The 13,715-nt window shown below is 38.6% G+C and overlaps 1 protein-coding gene across 1 annotated transcript; it reads right to left on the bottom strand.

Annotated features, from left to right (window-relative positions):
• Nucleotides 1–5,036: 5,036 nt before the first annotated feature.
• stx19 (syntaxin 19) lies at nt 5,037–10,695 on the bottom strand. The gene is made up of 5 exons (XM_086052585.1): nt 10,493–10,695; nt 8,284–8,520; nt 7,639–7,875; nt 7,042–7,254; nt 5,037–6,634 (listed from the first exon to the last, which is right to left on the bottom strand). Exons 2-5 carry the CDS (start codon nt 8,506–8,508, stop codon nt 6,398–6,400), a joined length of 912 nt encoding a protein of 303 aa, XP_085908711.1. The 5' UTR covers nt 8,509–8,520; nt 10,493–10,695; the 3' UTR covers nt 5,037–6,397.
• Between the last annotated feature and the right edge of the window lie 3,020 nt (nt 10,696–13,715).

The raw sequence follows: 13,715 nt of genomic DNA, 5'->3' as shown, positions 1-13,715 counted from the left end.
TGAACCATGATATGATGCAAGACCTCACCTCAGAACTGCGTTCATCTGCTATTACTGCATTAACTTTCAATGACCGCTAGGCTCTGGGGTCGGCTGTTTTCTTTACTGCAAATATTAGCCACTAGCTAATGACCTAGCTTCTAACTGGCTAACCTCTGTGACAGCACAAAGGTAAGTTGTTGAGTGTGTAGTATCGTCACATGCACGCATTGTAATTCCAGCTTTATGGGCTTTAAAATACCTTCACGGAATTTAAGATACCAGTACCTAAAAAGGTAAAATCATAACCTGGCTTCATATTTTCACCCAAACTACATTTTTTTAGGGTTGTTTTGCTGTTTTAAAAGCCTCACTCGATCAAAATCCATAGTCCTCACACAAAAAGGCTGTTTAATTCATTTCCCATAACTGCTCTGTTCACCAAATGCAGCAAGTCCAGTAATGGCTCCCTGTCTTCGGGTGGAAATCCTCCCCTTTCCGATGCCCTCCTTCACACTGAATCGCAATTTAAATGCCATTCATTTCACGTTTTTGAAATCTCATTAACTGGATATAAAGATCCACAGAAATACATTGTAAATAGAATAGCTTGGCTCTGGATGAAGGATAATGTATTCATGATTAGTCCCTTTTCTTCCCCACTTCCATCTTCCTAACACAGCACAGTTAAATGTGAGTGTCAGCAGTCACTATTAGGGTGAAGCTCCTCCATTCACCTCATCATCTTTGAAACAGACACGACTGAATGCAATATAAAGTAAATGAATTCAACTACTTCAAATCTGCTCCACTGAACTTAATAAATGGGATTCAGAGAATTAAAGTAAAAAAAAAAAAAAAAAAAAGAATATATTTTCCACATCAACAGCTTTGGCAGCGTGGTGGAATAATGGTTAGCACGTCTAGCTCACAGTCAGGAGTGTTTTTCTCCAGGTAGTTCCGTTTCCTCCCATTTTTCAAAAGCATGCAATTTAGATCAAGTGATTTGCTCATAGGAGTGAATGTGACTGTGAATGTTTGTCTATTCACTATATGCCATGTGATTGACTTGCAACCATTTCCTGTATGTACCCCAATTTCCGCCCAAGTCACCTTTAAAAACACAATGGAAAAACACAAACAAAAATCGTATTGTGTGCTTTGTTCTTTAAGTCTCAAACAAAATCCACTGAAATAATCATTTTAGCGTATTGATGTTTTCTGTTGTGCTCACTTTTGAATGAAACCAGCAGTGTACTTTGAACTAAAGGAAGAATGGAAAACGCCGCAAACTCAAAACAAAACAAAAAAAATCCCTTCATGGCGAAACAATCTGTATCAGCGGTGGGATTAATAATAATTTGTCTTACTCAACAAAATGCAACAAAGCATTTTTACATTATTAACGATACAATGTGAATTTTCTCATAGTTACTTACACATACTTTACACATAGGTTGTCTATATTCCTGTTTGTCTAATCAAACCCTCTGTCTTCCAGATTGGGGCAAAGGGATATGCGGTTGTGTGAGGCGAACAAAAATCTGGCCAGGAGTCAGGAGCTTTATGAAGACCCTGAGGTGGTTGCTGACTGGAGCCAAGCCACTGTAATCCATTACACTGTGACACTTGGTTGGGGCAGACTCAGTTCCCATGCTGCAGGTCATATTTCATCAGAAGCATGCTTCACAACATAAAGATTATAAATCAATTTTTATTTAAAGAGTTTGCGCAGTCTGTTTCAAACATGTTTCCTTCAAATCACGTTACATGTGGGTTGTCGTTTTGTTGTAAACATTTTTTATCATTGGGAATAGTTCTTTGCCTTACGTAAAGTGAGTCAGTGATAATGTCGCCTGAACTCCCACTCAGTGACGGTATGGATGTGAGTATGAAAGGTTTTTATATACAGTACGTATGTACCCCGCAAACGGCTACTAGTCCAGGGCGTAGTGTGGCTTTCGCCTTTCGTCAGCTGGGATAGGCTCCAGCTCAGCGCAACACTGACAGCATCAGCGGTATGGACAATGGAGCAATGAATAAAGTTGTGTATAAAAGTAAAATGATGTGATGGGAAATTGGTATCCACAAAGCAGAGGATGAGGGTCAAGAAGAATAGAGAAGACAAAGTTAAAAAAAAAAAGAAATAACATCTTTGAACTTATAAATTAGATGCAAAATGTATTACTTTTTTGTTTCTCGAGAGGGATTGGAAAGAGCAAAATCAAGAAATTAGGCTTCAAGAATATAACACTGTAAATGTAATTATTTCAACAAAATTGTCCGTCTTGAGGAGCACTATGTGTCAGTTATTGTTCTTATTGTATTTAAAAGACTTAGAGTGTAGCGATGGTAACACAAATGTGTCTTTTTTTATTATTTATTTATTTACAACCTTTTTTATGCTACCCCTGGCTGCTGGAGGCAGCCACCACTGCACTTTTGGCTGCCCAGGGAAGGTGCCTCTTGCTCGGACATGTTTTTACACACGTCGGCCTCTTCTCCCTGGAGCTTTTTTATGTTACCGGGGCTGCTGGAGGCAGCCACCACTCCACTTTTTAAAAGCACGTATTTTGCACGCTTACACGTATTTTGTCCATATTTAAAATAACAATTTTACCATAAATCTGGTTAGAAAATGCGTGGCCCTATGTGCACCCCTGCAACACTGATGAAAAATTGTGGCCTCCTCCAGCATTTAAATTGCCCTTCCATGATATACAAATGGCAAAACCTTCACTCACTTGAAATTTTATAAAAGTGACTTTATAAATGAAAAGTTTTTCTTTCTGTGTTAAATAGGTTATACATTCTACAAATTAAGAAGCGTGTTCTCCATTTTACTGAGTGTTCCAAACTCACTGACCATATCACTGTCATGTAATGTGAGGTGCTGGTTAAAGACATTTCGCACTCTCTGGTCTGACCAGACGATTTACGCACATTCATGCACACAATACAATACATCTTAATGCCAACAGCACAATTACGTTTGACTTGTAGACTACACACAACTTTCCACTTTTGATTATGATAGCAGGAATTGTGCTAAATGCACTTACCGTATCTGCACTGGACCGCACACGGTTTCCCCTCTCAGTTATCCAATCGAGTAAATAACATTATGAAACTTTGGGAGCCATCTAATCAATTTCTGTGTTATTTGTCGACAGGGCAAAGTAGAACATGGAGTCAAGATCATATTTCGTGGTAGACTGACTGGACTAAGATCAGACAAGATCATCTTATTTGCTCATAATAGCCTGTGAGCTATTTCACAAGGTCAAATGAATGACTTACAAAGACAAAAAAAAAGAAAAACAATTCTGACCATGTTTTTTTTGCCTTTGTATAGAAGTGTATAAGAGGAGAAAGAGAGACTAAATATTTTTACCACTTAATCCATGCTCAATGTCTCCTTGCATTGTGGAGAGAATTAACTATCACAGTCCCACAATTCATTTCCATTAACATACAGTGCGACTGAGTCCTCAGAAACAAATCCATTACCTCACATTTCAGTTCATTTCCACCTCACCTTTGTCCCAATGTGTGCCACAGATGTTTGCATAAGGCATAATGTACGTCCAGTCCTGACAAATACCCATTATAATTATTGGATATTAGCTCCCTCTACTGGCTGCATCGTTTTCTCCTGAGCAGCTATCATGCATGCATGTTTTAAACTTACGAACACAACACAAGGGGTTTGTCTAAAAAATTGTCTTTGGACATGATGAACAAATGCAGCAAGACAACTAGTCACATTTTCAATAGTGATTTTTGTATTCAGTTCTACGTTCTGGTTCAAACTGTAGCGACTGTCATATCAGCGCGCTGTGACCTCACATCACGCTGACTTTCCTCATTATGTAGGACAACGCTTGCTATCAGGCTGCTATTGGTACATCAGCAAAGTAAGACAGTATAACAACACGATTAACACGATTGATTGAACGTTCGAGCTAATGCTTAGAGCTGTTGCGATTCATTTTGCGTCAATAGTTCATGTAACTGTGTGTGTATGTTTTGTGTTTAAACTTTTGGTGAACAATTGAAATTTTTAATTTAATTCTTAACATTTTTAGAACCATATTTTAACAATGAGCAGTATTTATACCCCCCGATGTATGCAGTGCTCACAATAATTCAGGGTAAGACAATATTGGGAAGAAAACAAAACAATGTAATTTAAACAGAATATATATATATATATATATATATATATATATATATATATATATATATATATATATGTGTGTGTGTGTGTGTGTGTGTGTGTGTGTGTGTGTGTGTGTGTGTGTGTGTGTGATCAGAACACACATATTGTTTCAGTTTCATAATGGACGTAATAAATCCATGCAGTAATGCCAACTTGGACTTTTGGTGGAAAAAAAAAATAAATGGAAGCAAATTGGGGGCTGTAAAAATGACATGTGGTGGGAGGACAATTTTCAAGAGAGACTTTTAGGAGATGTGTGGATGAAGTTGGCTGGCGGCCTTCGGTTGTCACCAACAATTGTTCCACAAAGATTTATTTCCTGCCATTGTTGAACTTGTTCTGACCTGTCAGTAACTACTTTTAATAAATAAATAGAATGACATTCAGTAATAGAACTACAATATACAAAGTGACAATTCTCAATCTGATTCAAGAGTACGTAAACAAATCACTTTGTTGTCTCTCTCATTTTGACACACAGGAGTCAATGATTACGTTCAACTGGCAATTATGTCAGTGAACACTGGATGGCATTGTTGCTGCTCTGGAACCTGCTTTTTTTTTTTTTTTGTGGGGTTATGCAGCACAGCATGCCGTGCAGCATAATGATATATTGTCATTTTTTCCCTTTTCCATATTGGAGCGTACATGCTTAAGACATTTATGTTTTTCTTTCTTTCAAAATGTCACCCCAATCAGTGCGAGGCTGAGGAAAAATACAACGTTTCTGAGGGTGCTGAAATGCCAGTAAACACCTCGCAGAAATCCCACCTGGTTCCTCTACTAGACCCAGGGGATCCTTGTAAATAACATGTTCCCTAAATAAAACACCATATTGATAGGTAGCGTTTATTAGATGTCATGTGAATGGCCAATGTCTGGGAGAAAATGTCAAACTGACTTATTAAATGTCAATCCTGCCAGTCAGCCTTGACATTTGTTGTTCAAGTTCAAGTTGAAACATGCTTGTTTTTAACCAGCAATATGTTGAAAGAAAAAAAAAAGTACACATCTTTAGCGGAAGCTAACGGCTCTATTTACACAGATGGCTTTGTGGGAACTGAAGGCACAGTTCCCGTAATAGGAGACAAACCCGTTTTTCCGGTCTCGTATTGCCACACCCAAGTCACCTGTCTTCTTTGAGACATTAGGCACAGGGCATCCCTCACTTTAAGTGCTTTTACTGGTTTATTATATCTGATATGGGTGGAGCATTGTTAAAAGTCAACTTATAAATATATGCCATAATAAATTATTGAAAACAATACAATTACATATATTACATACTGTACACTGTAAATGTGTTTTAACCAAAGCAATGCTGGGATTAAATCTTCCTCAATTTTGAAAGAACAATAGTTAGTGATAGATACAATAATTATTATTCCAAATCTTTCTTTGTCGTCTGGATCAAAATGCTATTGCAGCGTAACCCTACATTTGTTGTATTTATTCTGGACTGTTGGTCTATGCTTGATTTTTTTTTAATACAAAATATTTTTCATTTTCATCAAAATTGAATTATTTCATTGTAAATTATTTATGACCTTTAAATTACATTTGACCATTTTTAACAGTGAAACGTCAAAGTAAGAATAATGTTTTTTTGCAGGGTTTCTCTGTAAAAACAGAACTGGAATGATCCGACTATAAAATAAATTCTGTTCAAACATGCAGAGAACGTTTCTTTTTTCTGTCATCAGCAACTAAAACAAAAAATGTTAATTCCCCCGCACTATTAAATTTGGGCTTTAGCTGAAAGTGCATTGTTTAAATATATCATTTTAAAAATATTCTAGTGCTTGTGGTAGAACAAAAAGTTTGAGCAATGGAATTTGTGATGATGCCGCGACAGTTGCAGAGGTAGAAGTCTTGTTTGTGACCTCCCTCAGATGACAGTGAAGGTCTCCAATAAAGAGTCATGTTGGTGAAGAGCACTCAGTGTACTGTCTCTTCCAATAGGAGTCACTTCATACTCTCTTCAAAGAAATAAGTGCCTCAAATATCAATTCTCGGCCTCCCCCTTAATTGTTTTCTATGCTCTGCTGAATCTGTCTTCACCGTTGCTGTGTTCAACAGCAAGAACTGCAGTACCATAACCTTCACTTTAATGGCACTCGATTCCAATGTTGTTTACTTCCAACAGGTAAGGCAGACACTTTAAATACAAGCTGCTGGATTCCAATTCGTGGAACTTTAAAAGCAGCATTTCCAGGGAGGGCAACAGCAGCAGCAGATCTGACGAAGAGGGTTCTTTTTTTTGTACCGGGCGGCCAGCTTGAACTTCTCATTAGAGGCTGCCACATAATCTTGGGTCCTCTCTACATTGGTCTGTATGTGCTCAATGTGGGTCCCTTGTTCCTCCACGAGCATGAAAATGTCCATGAAGAGGTCCCTCAGCTCATTCATATTGCTTTCAAGGCTCAACAATTCCTGAAGGATAATAGCATACAGCATAGATAGAGTGTCAATCAGAACTAGTAAGGACTTGGAAACGACAATTCCACAATCCACAAAACTGGGAATTCAAACAGTTTCCACTTCCTACAAGTTATTTTTAAACAAAATGTAAATAAATGGAAAAAAAACTTTAATATGATATTTTCTAGTTTTCCTAAAACCACAAATGCAGGAACATGAGTCTGTTCATTGAGTTTGGAAATGTGTTATTTGAGTCCGTTGTTGGATTTGCTGAGTCTAGCAGACAAGACATTTCCAGCTAGAGGATGCTAGTCTTGAATTTTGAATCTATGGAACTTCAATATGATTATAAACTGGACAAAAACAAACAGACAAAAAAGTCAATCGTAAAAAAATGTGAGTTGTTTGCTGGCTGTCACCTTGTGCCGCTGTTCAATCTCAGACAGTTGGGACCGAGTGATTCGGGCATCATTTAACAGGTTCTCATTGAAGACTTCCCATTTTCCTGTGGCAACCATCTCGTTCACCTCCGCTTCTGTCGTATCCCTTCCCGAGACTTCCAGCTGCCGGATAATGAAGTGCTTACAGCGCTCCTGCTTGGTCAACAGTCCTTCATTATACTGCCGCAATACCTGCATACGATATAAAAGAATGGAAAAAAAGGGAGAGGATGCGAAAGGAAGAGGGAAATTAATGAGAAGAAGACATTTGGGTCCCATCTTAATCTCTTCTGGAGCCCGCAGGCAGAAAAAGTAATAAAAATAAATTGATTGTATAAATTAAAGTGATTCCCCATATTGGTTGTAACAACTTCAGTATTCCATTCAGAAAATCTGTCTTTGATGTAAAGCACCCTCTTTACTTAAGTGTATATTATTTATTAGCTAAAGATGCATGATTTATTTGTGCTTTGATCTGACAGCTTGGTTAAATTTTAATGTCATTATTCATAATAATGAAAGAGAAGCAGAACGAAATGACCATTTAAGATAACAAAGCAAGATGTGTTTACCAACCTGCTGGAATTTGAGATAAATCGCTGCATGCTGGGACCGTTGTATTCTTGTTGTAACAGCAGTAGGACCGTGCTGCTCTTCTGTTTTCTGCATTTGTTTAGAAAGCTTGTCCAGACGTCGGTGGATGCTCTCAGCTCGGAGCTTGATGTCCCTCGTTATGCTGCTCTCCTTTTTCATTATACTAAAACGCCGCATAGTTGCAACCAACATCTTCTGCTGTTGACTGAATTTAAGGACCTGGTTGAGATTAGAGACAGTTGTTGTAGTTGTTGGATATCAGAAATAAAAGCCATGTGAGCATTGATACATTCTCTGAGTCGGTGGTTCCCAACCAGGGTGCCGCGGCAGACGAGCACGGCTTGAGACATTTTCAAGTAATCTGAACAAAAATGAGTACTTTTCTGAAACAAAAATATGGAATATCTCAAAAACTACAGCCAATTGGTACTGGGTTATTTTTGGATTCAGCGACATCAATATATTCCATTGAGTAAATAGTTTGTTCTAACTTTCGTGGCACCAAAAGGTCATCACAGGTTTTCACTGTAATCATTTTTCATGACATTGTGGTTGGTGTTGTGCTGTGAGATAATGGGTGTTCTGTCTTGATAAAGGTTGGGAACCACTGCTCAAAGTGGAACTAACCTCAATCTCCAAGGCAACAATATCATGTCGGATTTGCTGGACTTCTGACAGGAAATTGTCGATGACTGGCTCCTCCTCAAACAGGACGGCCTCTGGTGTTATGACGCCGACAACCACAGACTTGTCAGTGTCATCCTCATCCTCAGACCGGGGGTAGGAACTCACACTTCCTTCATCAGGAAACTCCTGAGTCCTCTCTAGTAACTCTTTTAAGCGGTCTCTCATTGTTGTGGAGCACTGGCACAACAGAACAGAATTAGCTTCTGGCACTGAGGAGGCCGAAATCAAACGAAGGAGGTGAAATTTGGCTGTTCCACTTTTGTTTGAACATTATGCTGACATTGTTGAGTGGGTGCTACCGGAGAAAGCAATTTTTCACGATGGCTCTATCTGCTGGATCTGGTGGATCATTGCCTCACTTGGCCCAACCGCAAGTAGACTATAATGAATTTGTCAGTTAGCACCAAAATACAAAAAAAGGTTTTTTTTCATCTCTACACTCACTCCCAGAAATCAAGTTGCTCAATATTTTTCCTGTTACAGTTTTCAGTGTGTTACTGTATGTTATTTTTAATCTAAAAATGTTTGTCTTGTGGTGTGACATCTTGTTGTTGTTTTTTTCCAAATTTTCCCATGAGTCAGGGTGTCCAGCCAGCAAATTAAATTAGTATTTGTGCAGAACCATAAGGTATTATTTTCGGAGTACCTATGTTGTCAGTGTTATAAAAGCACTGCAAGAGCTGAAATAGAATATTTTGCACGCACATCTTTGGAATGCTGATATTTGCTAATGCTGATATTTACTAAAGCTGAAGTAAACATGCGGTGCTCCTGAGTCCAACAAAGATTTAGCGCTACATTTTCTGAATTCCTTTGAAAGGTGAAGTGCAATTCATTCATGCATTTAATTAGTCATGTAGGATTTTCATTCGGACTTTGGAAGAAATGTTGAGTGGTTGAAGAATGCCTTGTAGAACAAGATGGCAGTTGTTTGAATGCTGTCAAATGGAGAAACAGAGAAAACTTTGAACAGCAAATATTGTCACTTTTTAAGTATGTACAAAGTTTTCCTCTTTGGGAGTTCATCAACTGTCACATTGTGATAGTGTATCTTTTGTGACTGCAGCAAGTAAAAGGTCATCCATCTTGTCCCATCAAGTAGGCTATTTGATGAAATGTACATAAAGAGAATTTAGGGAATTCCAAGATAGGAATTTGCTAAATAGTGGTAGTTGGGCCGTGTAAACAATTGTTTTCACCAAAGTGAAGCAGTTAATCTTGTAGAAGCTTATCAGAGTTTAAGAATAGAATGCAATTCATGTGTTTTGAGTCCAAGATCCACCCCCCTCCCTTTTCTTCCTGTTTGCCTGTAGTGCTAACAGCTGGGCCTAGAAGAGCCGATTAAAAACAATTATTGAGAGGATTTGGAAGCACATTCTCTGATGTTTTCACTAAAAACCCGGAGGAAAGTGACAGGGTTTGTTTCACTTGGGGACATGTTTCTGTGACTAAACATTGTGTCCTGTAAAACAGAAGCTTGTTTCTTCTTTGTATAACTAAGTTAAAACATACTGTACTCCAAGTGTGAATGTAGGTTGATAAGTGGATAGTCTAATAAATAGAAATTGTTTGTTGCATAATAATTTTTGTCGGTGTGTTTTGTAGCATATAAAAAACAAAAAGGATGAACATTTTGTGTTGCGAATTTTTATATATTTGTGTACCAATGTAAATGAGCGAACCACATCCGAGGCTTCTTTATAATCACAGATTAGCAGTCATTAATGAATTATGTTGCAATTTTGACAAATCCTTAGATGCACATACAATAAACCCAGGACTATATTTGTTAGAAATGTACATATTTTTTCATGGAAGAAAAGAACTGTGGTTAGCCACCTCTCATTCTAGTCATACATGCTAGAGAGGCACTACATTTACACTGCAAAGTGACATTCTTGAACTTCATAAAGGGGGGTAAGGAGTGTTTTTTTTTCCCGACATGGTCCCGCACTTGTTACCCAAAGTTGTGTACGTGTAAGCAGTGTGCAATAGTGTTTGACACAATTTTGTCATGTTTTTGTTTTAGATTTCTAAACAAAAACAGCTACAACAAATTGTGCATTAACCCTTAAAAACTGTCTGAGTAACCGAGGCTGACTGAAATGCATCTAATGCAAATCTAATTTGATCAGAGCCTTATATTTACCTTTAGACACTTAGTATTCCATTTTAAGATCTTGCTTGAGTTGTCCTATCCAGTTGTGTCCAAGAATATAATCCATGTTAAAAACTCTGGCATCTGGCATCTTCAAATCTAACATTCATTCACCATGTGTGAGCCCTCGATAGCAGCCACCAGCTGCTCGACAAATGCTCCAGGGAAAAGTTAGACCCACAAGATGGAAAACTTTTGAGGAAGTCTATTGGAGCACCTCCCTTCCTTTTGAGGAAGGCCTGGATATAGCCACTAGGAAAGGGGCAGAGCCAAGGCTGCATATTTGCTTATCTAAAGAAACGACCGATGACGTGATTAGCTTCGGTTAAGGAAAGGGAAGAGACAACATAGGGGAGGAAGAGGATCTCCTAATCTCTCCCCTTATTTCTGGTCAGGTAAATAGAGCACAGCAAATGAAAATGTATTGTGTACTTTGTTGGCGCCAAACAATAGGACTTAGGTGTCAAGCAGGGCGTTACGTTTCTGATGCACAAAGTTGATTTCTATGTGAAATGTCTGAGCTCCCAGGATAAGCCCTCTGGGTATGGGTTATTGTACTCCTTAGGCCCCAGTAAGTCCACTGAGTACTTTTGACAGATTTCAACTGACAAGCTCCCCAAAACCTCTGTGCCTTTTCAGCACGGCAAGCGACACACTCGGCTAAGCTGCTCCAAGAATGGTGTCATGAGTTTGTGGATGAGACAAGTTTGGGGAGGTCAACAGTTCTGTGTGGGTCACGTTAAACTTTGAAGGCCCGGTTGCAATATTTCATTTTTTTTCCCCCTAGACTACTGGGTGTTCATAACCTTGCAGCAACCACGTTGTTGGTGTGGTTGCTAAATATTGCCTCTGAGGCAGTACATAGGTTAAAGGGTCAGGGAGTTAATTAACCTTAATGCATATTTTAGTCTGACTCTGAAGCTTAATTTACATTTTCTTTTTTTTTTTGCATCATAGCAGGTTGCCCTAATTGATTCATTTTTCCTGCACAACGTGGACCAATTAAGCCTTTAAAAGTTTGTAAATCATCATTCAGTTTATTTCTAGTGGGTGGTATTGTTTTGCCTACATTATGACAATTAAAAGACACATTAAATAAATGATGACTCTGCCAAATGATGTTGGTGAAGATTAATTCCGCTATACCTCTGTGCACGTAATAGAGCTGCGTTGTTATGTAAACCATGAGTCAGTCATCCCTAAACGCAAGATATTATGACAACAAAGCAAAACTGGTTCTCTGAGCTTCAAAATTCACCCTCATCAGCATCAGTTGTCTGTACTGCATGTGAAACTGTTTGCTCACGTTATGAGTCAGATAAGTCGTTGCTGCACATCCATAAATCAGTAATTAAGCCATACGGTAAGGTATACTTCCCCAAACTTTGGTTCCAAAAATTAGTCTTGGATATATATTTTTTTTAATTGTCGGTAAGGTTGCTAGACGGGTGCAGTCAGTTAGCTAATTTTGGGTCTTGAGCTGAAAATGTTTTTGACAACGCTGCATGCGTTTCCTGTAAGTCATAACAACTTGTCTTAGTGGGCAGAATAAAACGTGAAGCAGCAGGGTTCAGGTCCCTTAAAAGAATGGTAAAAATAATACCACACAAGGTACACTGCACTACTTCCTCAAAACATGCATTCACATAATACAGACCCTGTTCATTTTTTTCTCCACAAGTTTAAATAGACTGCTCACTAAATTTGTTGGCACAACATTGAACTGAAGGTCAATGATACCAACGGGGTGTTTGGATCTTATAAGATCTAATGCACAACTGCCACTGTGAAACATCAGGCAATGTCTCTCTATGTTATGCCAGCATCATCAACTTAGAGATGCATTTTTCAATGAGCAGGATGCAATGGAGACAACCAGCAAGCCAAAGTACAATTGCTTAATCAAAGTGAAATTGAATTGTAAAAACAAGGAAGAAAGGATGGAAATCGGCTGTTCTTCGGCATAAACTTCTTAAAGTAAGAACCAATAAAAGAAAATGTGACATATTATAATTTAATGCAATGCAATGCCGCCTTGAAAACAGATTTTCACACAATAGCAAGAGGCGAGCTATAGGAATACTGCACAAAAATGATGTCCAGTATTCTTCATTATAAGGACAATTTAACCTAACGTATGTTTTAGGAACATGGAAGTAAACCGGACAAACTGTAGAAACCCTAGCAAGCACAGTGTGAATGCAAACTCCACACAGGAAGGCCAGAATACAGATTTGAACCCTCAGACTTGGTAAGGCAGGCCTAAACTGAAGCAATTCTTGCTAAATGGATGTTTTCGTTATATTGTAAACTGCCTGAATCAGACAACTTCGACATGACACAAAAATGGCATCACAGCCCCTTTTAAACTTCACGAAAGTGTCATATGAGAAAGATGCTAGAGAAGACAAATGAGTATGGCGCTATAGCTGGTCAGAGGGGCAAGGATAATGAGGGCAAAGCCACCATCATTAAGCCAATGAGAGAGATTGATACTGAGGCTGTGGCCTTGCTTGGTCAAACGAAGAATTAAGAATCTGTATACATGTTCCCTATGGTGCAATTTGAACTTATGGCTAATGTAAATTCAGTAAGCAGGGCGTAATTTGCTTACTTTGCTGTCCGTATTAACTACATAGTTTCATAGACAGTCCATCTGCTCCTGGGGCACAAATGCTGGCCTGAGTTTCCTGAGGTTTGTGCATTTTTGCTGCGCATGTTTGCCAGTTTGTCAGTTAACTTAAAGTCCCTTAAACGCAAAAAAAAGGAAAAAAGCTACAGTAGATGAGCCATTTGGACTGTGAAGCACCACCATCCCTTCATTGATTCCAAAGGGGAATGCACTTGATAGGCTGCCGGTTACCAGTTAGCACCAAGCTAGCTTGCTATAGCTCTCAAAGGGGTATGCTTGGCCACTACCAGACTCCTTTGAGAGCCATGAGCAGAGTGTGTGCCCATCTTGTCACTTGGAGACTCTCCAAGTCACTTGCTCTTTAGACATGAGGCGTATTTTATTCAGCGACTACAGAAGATACTGCAGCTCTTGTAACATGATTGGTTTTATTCCTGGTTCATTTGCTGAAAAGATATGTTAGTAACGGCAATGTGCATCAACATAAAACTTAAAAAAAGGCATACAATGCGGTGCAAAGGTGTAATTATAACACCATTTTGTAATAACAAACATAATATAATAAATGTGGTTATGGGGACT

The sequence above is a fragment of the Filicampus tigris genome, chromosome 14, assembly GCF_054856515.1.
Source record: "Filicampus tigris isolate MCC_2025a chromosome 14, RoL_Ftig_1.0, whole genome shotgun sequence".
NCBI classification, from domain to species: Eukaryota; Metazoa; Chordata; class Actinopteri; order Syngnathiformes; family Syngnathidae; genus Filicampus; species Filicampus tigris.
This window is presented reverse-complemented; position numbering and strand designations above follow the sequence as displayed.

Coding starts and splice junctions, on each gene's coding strand:
- stx19 (XM_086052585.1), bottom strand. CDS start 8,508: ATGAGAGACCGCTTAAAAGAGTTACTAGAGAGGACTCAGGAGTTTCCT. Junction 7,255..7,638: donor TTTATCTCAAATTCCAGCAG/GTTGGTAAACAC, acceptor TATCGTATGCAG/GTATTGCGGCAGTATAATGA. Junction 6,635..7,041: donor AGATTGAACAGCGGCACAAG/GTGACAGCCAGC, acceptor ATTATCCTTCAG/GAATTGTTGAGCCTTGAAAG.